Source organism: Carassius carassius, chromosome 16 (genome assembly GCF_963082965.1).
Source record: "Carassius carassius chromosome 16, fCarCar2.1, whole genome shotgun sequence".
In the NCBI taxonomy this organism is placed as follows: domain Eukaryota; kingdom Metazoa; phylum Chordata; class Actinopteri; order Cypriniformes; family Cyprinidae; genus Carassius; species Carassius carassius.
Genome location: NC_081770.1, coordinates 5697546 through 5703545, shown reverse-complemented (window position 1 = coordinate 5703545; position 6000 = coordinate 5697546). Strand labels below are relative to the sequence as shown.

General features: G+C 36.1%; 1 protein-coding gene and 1 long non-coding RNA gene across 3 annotated transcripts in view; one reads left to right on the top strand and one right to left on the bottom strand.

Moving 5' to 3' along the window:
* LOC132159528 (deoxyribonuclease gamma-like) overlaps nt 1–3829 on the top strand; it is an 11112-nt gene extending 7283 nt beyond the window's left edge. Inside the window, exons 4-11 of one of the 2 annotated variants that reach the window (XM_059569073.1) lie at nt 1193–1283; nt 1458–1546; nt 1627–1713; nt 2596–2708; nt 2940–3052; nt 3257–3414; nt 3496–3592; nt 3725–3829. In XM_059569073.1, coding sequence (XP_059425056.1) covers nt 1203–1283; nt 1458–1546; nt 1627–1713; nt 2596–2708; nt 2940–3052; nt 3257–3414; nt 3496–3592; nt 3725–3814 — 828 coding nt within the window. In that variant the 5' untranslated portion in view covers nt 1193–1202 and the 3' untranslated portion in view covers nt 3815–3829. The remainder of the gene's footprint in view (nt 1–1192; nt 1284–1457; nt 1547–1626; nt 1714–2595; nt 2709–2939; nt 3053–3256; nt 3415–3495; nt 3593–3724) is intronic. The other variant, XM_059569074.1, reaches the window with a different exon arrangement.
* A 1224-nt stretch (nt 3830–5053) lies between these two features.
* Nucleotides 5054–5347, bottom strand: LOC132159526 (uncharacterized). Its single transcript, XR_009437863.1, has 2 exons — nt 5313–5347; nt 5054–5219 (listed from the first exon to the last, which is right to left on the bottom strand). It is a non-coding gene; the product is annotated as an uncharacterized LOC132159526 (long non-coding RNA).
* Between the last annotated feature and the right edge of the window lie 653 nt (nt 5348–6000).

The following is a 6000-nucleotide window of genomic DNA, read 5'->3' as shown; positions in this document are numbered from 1 at the left end:
CCAATGTAATCTCAGCATGTGATCATCTCAGCAGTCTAAATATATTTAAATTCAATATAAATATTTGTGGTAAGTTAATTTTGTTCTTTGAGTCTTTAAATCTTTATCTTATTTTATTTTTTAAATAGCTTTATAAGTGTCCAGACAGTGTCTGATGAGAAGGTTCTAGTGTTTTTTTATATTCTTACCAGGTTACATGAAAAACTATTAAAAAAAAAAAAAAAAAAAAAAAAAATTGTGCACACACTCATGCACACACAACTGTAAATCATGTAAATGAAGCCCCTAAACTTGTCTCTACATGTTTGGTGTTGAATGGGTGGAATGTGAAAACACTTTGTAAGTTCATGACTTTGGATTTAAACTTCAGCCATTGTCACAAATGTGACCCTGGTCTAAAGTTGCTGGGGTATATTTGTAGCAAAAAAAAAAAAAAACATTGTATTGTTCAAAATTATTGATTTTTCTTTTATGCCAAGAATCATTAAGATATTAAGTAAAGATCATGTTCCATTAAGATATTTTGTACATTTTCTACCTTAAATATATCAAAACTTCATTCTTGATTAGTAAAATGCATTGCTAAGAATTCATTTGGACAATTTGAAGGCGTTTTGAGCTCTGGAACTAATTTCTGCCGCATTCAGAGAAACCCCCTGGGCATAAAGACCGCCGGCACCAATTATTGGCCCGACACCAAAAAGTCCCTGAAGTGGCCTCACACAGACCTTTCTTGAATCTTGAATGAATAGACATGCTCTTCTGACTCAGTTTAGTAGTCGATTTCCTTTTCTGCTAAAGAAAATTACACTTTTTTGCAATTATACAACAAGAAACATTTTAATTAAGTTGTTGTTTGACCATTTCAAGAAGAGATTATCCTTTCTGCTGATCTCAAAACTGTAGTAAAAAACTGAAACAGTTTCTTCCACTTGTAATGGCTTAAAAAAGATTCTGGTGATAGCAACAGCTTTCTAAAAAAAAAAAAAAAAAAAAAAAAAAAGAAGAAAGAGTGTGTTTCACTTTATATTGCATGAAAAAGTCATTCATCAATGTATAAACGTCATAAATGCAATAGCCATGGCCTGAAATGAGCTCTACTGTTTGTCATTCAATGTAGTTAGTTTGCATTTCTATTCTACAGAAAGTGTCATTATTAAACTTCTAATTTGGTTTCTTTCATTTCATGAAGAACAGGCATCATGAAGGTCGCCTCTTTTAACATCCAGAGATTTGGGAAATCAAAACTCTCCGATCCGTTTGTGCTGAAAACACTGATCAAGGTAAGGCCTGGCCACACCTAAAGTCCAGAGTCATGAGAAATACACACGAAAACATCACATTCGACATCTTTAATGAGTGTGTTTCATGAGATTTACCTTGACGTCTGATAATCCCTCACGGTATGTTAAAAATTAGGCTAAATGGTTTGTTTTTACGTTGCTCCTTTTCTTTAGATCGTGTCACGCTATGACATCATTCTTATTCTCGAGGTGGTGGATGCTAGTGGAGATGCAGCGGATGATTTTCTCAAAGAGCTGAATAAGTGAGTCAAACAGGTTTTTTTTCTTAAAAATCCTGGTTATTATATGACAGTAGTAACCACGGCTGACTGCTCATCCACAGGTTCAACAAGACACACCGTTACACACTGGAGATAAGCACACGCCTGGGAAGAGAAAATTACAAAGAACAGTATTTGTTCCTCTACAGGTAACTGCCTAATTTTGAAGATGCATTCGACTTTTGGAATTGAAGCCATATTGAATTTTATAAAGGGTTCAGCAAACATAGAACATACCCATCAGGTTCCTGTTTGGTTATTTTTAGGAAACCAAGTAAGAATGTTCCCTGAAGATTCCTTTAGTAACCAGAAACGAACCTTTCTAGACCATTGCAGGGAGATGTTTTGGTGCAACATACTTAAAGAGAACCTATGGAGAACGTTCCCTGTTTGGAGATTAACCTTCCTAGAATGTTGTTGGGATGTTTCTAAGGGAACCTATAGAGAACATTACCCAATGATGCTATATTTACTTGTCGGTGGCACTAATTCTGAATTTAAAAACTTGCCCTGCCCATTCACTTTGACATCCTCTCTGTGTGTCGTTTTCATCGTCTAGACACAGCGACTATATAAAAATAAAACAGGCCGTTTAGTTCTAAAGATCAGCCAAAGGGTGATAAAAGGTCATAAAAACAAATGTATAAAACTGAGAGTTACAGTCCTTGTTTCTGATTGGTTGAGCCGCGTTCCAAGCTGTTGTAAATTACACTATAAACACACGCCTCGGTTTACTTCCGTGTGTTGCTTGGCAACCCTTTTTGTTGGAACCACTACTGTTTTCTGAGGACGTCCATTGTTTGGTGGAACAATACTGTTTTTATTTATATATTTACAATTTATTTGCTCTGGTTTATTCTGTGAAATCTTACTACGTTAATGGAATCATCATTTTATAAAAGCAATAACCCCAGTGAAGCCATGGAAAAAGTGGACCTTAGGGTGGAAATTAAAATGTAAATATTTAAAGACTATCAGTTTTATTTATTTATTTATTGTACTAATCTACACGGTCTGTTTTCAATATGAAGGGATGAGTTGGTGGATTTGGTGGATTCTTACCAATACGAAGACAATCAGCCTGGAGATGAAGATGCTTTCTCCAGAGAACCGTATATTCTGCGATTCAAATGTCATAATACAGGTGAAGTACCGCATATTACATGGGTGCAACAGTCTCGTGATTTTGCTGGCCGTGACTATGAGTTTAGTCTATAAGGAAATGTTAATTCCCAGTTCATGCAATTGACAGCTAAAAGCAAATTACACATACATTTCACTGGCTAATTTATCATTTAATCTCTGGGTTGGGCTGTGATAAACGCTGTGTGTGGAGATCAGTTATTGTAATCAATAATCTTGTTCATGTCTCAAGTGTTGGAAGATTTGGTGCTAATGCCCATCCACACCAAGCCTGACGATTCAGTGAAGGAGCTGGACGAACTTTACGACGTGTTTCAGGATGTCAAGAGGAAATGGAAGACCGATGTAAAACATTACGCACAACTACAAGACTTTTATGACATTCATCCATTAGTTGAGACAGGAATTGTTATTTGAAATACATGAGGATGAGTTCATAAAACTTTCATTATGTATAATGAGATACCATGCATTATTGCATTTATAAACAGCATATATTTTGTAATATAAGAATGGTTTAAAAACAAAAACATGTGCATATCCATACAGAACATCATGATTTTGGGGGACTTCAATGCAGACGGCAGTTACGTGTCTAATGAAGAAATGAAAACAATCCGCATCAGGACAGATGAGAACTTTCATTGGCTGATCTCAGATGACGAGGACACCACAACCAGCACCAAAAATGACAACACTTATGACCGGTAATTAATAACTCTATGACAAAAAGAATAATCAAATATGATTTGACATCATTCTCATTAATATGACGTGTTTATGCACAGGATTGTGGTGTATGGAGACGATATGTATGATGCTGTTGTTCCAAACTCTGCAAAACCATTCAACTTCCAGGAGGCCTACAATCTGACGTATGAGGAGGTAAATGAGAATCATTTTACATTTGAACTGATATTTAATTACACTTACCATAAAGACATGGGTTGTTACTGTACATTTAGTTTACAGAATGAGTTTAGTATTTTTCAAAAGACAGATTTAATGTCTTCACAGACTATTAAAGTGAGTGACCACTATCCAGTGGAGGTGCAACTGAAGAGAAAACGTAAGCATAAGACATATGAAGAGGAGGACAGTGATTGAAAACAGATGACGGAGAGAAACAATAAAACACGTTTTTTTTTGTTTATGTTAAATGGAAATGCTTAACTGAACATCATATGGACATGAAAACTATGACTCTGGAGATCTGTATGTAAAGACAGATAAGTTATTATGAACACTTCAGGTCATGCTTACATGTTGAAATGCTTGGATATTTTACAGTTGTTTTGTTTCACACTCAAAGACATAAAACATCTGAAATTGGACTCAGTCATTGCAAACTTTCTTTACAAGTGCAAAAAAAAATGTTTTAGGCTTGTTTTTAGTAAATTTCTAACTGTATCTAGTCATGGCAGTTCCTAATATGTGTTTTCCTCTCCTCTTTATACTTAATATACATTGTTCTGTTATGAATGGGCTCTGCTCTCGCTCAACTATTGCGTGTACACATTCAAACTTAATCTTTGCATAACTTAAGACCATAAGAGCTTTTTTCCTAATTCAGGCGAGGAGTAAGCACCAAATGGAAGCAAGCTGATTATAGTCAGCATTCTCTAGTTATTTAATTTATTAATAGCCTACTTATTTTGAGTTTAGTGCTTAAATTCTAAATATTTATTTATGCACTTATTTTATTAAGTGCATTTGTGTTTTGGTATATATTTATGCAATAAAAGCGTATCAAACAGGTGCTTGTTGTCCCGTCTATTGCTATAGTTATCACACTGACAAATAAAAAACCTTGAACCTTTAATATACTGATCCACACAGAACATTATGACTTTGGGGTCCTTTATAATGCAGATGGCACACATGTCTAAGAAAGACAAGATAAACATCAGAATATGCCAGAGAAACTTGCATTGGTTGATCAACGATGAAGGATGGCATGGACAGAGGACACCCCAGCCAGCAACAATAATGCACATACTGATGAACAGTAAAGAACTACACTGCACATACTGAGAGTGAGCGACCACTATCCAGTACAAGTGGAACTGAAGAAAAAACTTTAAGCTTAAAGTTAACAATATGACATTAGCAGCAGCTCAATGTCTAATACTACAGAACAAAATCGTCAGATTTAAACTTTTTTTTTAAATCTGAACAAAGATGATATTGTGAGATGGAGCATTTGTGGACAAGAAAAGTGTGGCTGCAGAGATCAGAAGCTTGTAGAAACACTTCTGTGATTGTTTACATGAGACTGAAGTTTACTTAAAATGTTTGGATATTGTACATGGATATTGTAGACATTAAACAACTGAAAATGAAATGCACAGTCGTTACAAACTTTATTCCTTTACGAGAGAAATATAAACTAAAAAATAATTCATTTTAGTCACCACTTTGGACCCAAATCATGAGTCTGTGGTTTAAACGGCAAGCAGATATACACAGAAACACAATCATTTCTTCCCAGACTTCTTGATTCCTCCTCCAGCTACAGAAAGAAAACAAAAAATAATTGATTGTCGACAAAAGAAAAACTCAATACCATACAGAAAGATTTCTGGAGGCTTTATGTGTCTCTTACTCAAAGGTCCTTTCCCAGAAGCCTTGGCTTTCAAGTCATGTCAAGTCACCTTTATTTATATAGCGCATTAAACAAAATACATTGCGTCAAAGCAACTGTACAACATTCATTAGGAAAACAATGTGTCAATAATTCAAAAATGATAGTTAAAGGCAGTTCATAATTGAATTCAGTGATGTCATCTATGTTCAGTTAAATAGTGTCTGTGCATTTATTTGCAATCAAGTCAACGATATCGCTGTAGACGAAGTGTCCCCAACTAAGCAAGCCAGAGGCGACAGCGGCAAGGAACCGAAACTCCATCGGTGACAGAATGGAGAAAAAAACCTTGGGAGAAACCAGGCTCAGTTGGGGGGCCAGTTCTCCTCTGACCAGACGAAACCAGTAGTTCAATTCAAGGCTGCAGCAAAGTCAGATTGTGCAGAAGAATCATCTGTTTCCTGTGGTCTTATCCTGGTGCTCCTCTGAGACAAGGTCTTTACAGGGGATCTGTATCTGGGGCTCTAGTTGTCCTGGTCTCCACTGTCTTTCAGGGCAATAGAGATCCTTTCTAGGTGCTGATCCACCATCTGGTCTGGATACGTACTGGATCCGGGTGACTGCAGTGACCCTCTGATCTGGACACAGACTGGATCTGGTGGCTACGGTGACCTTGGAATAAGAGAGAAACAGACTAATATTAGCATAG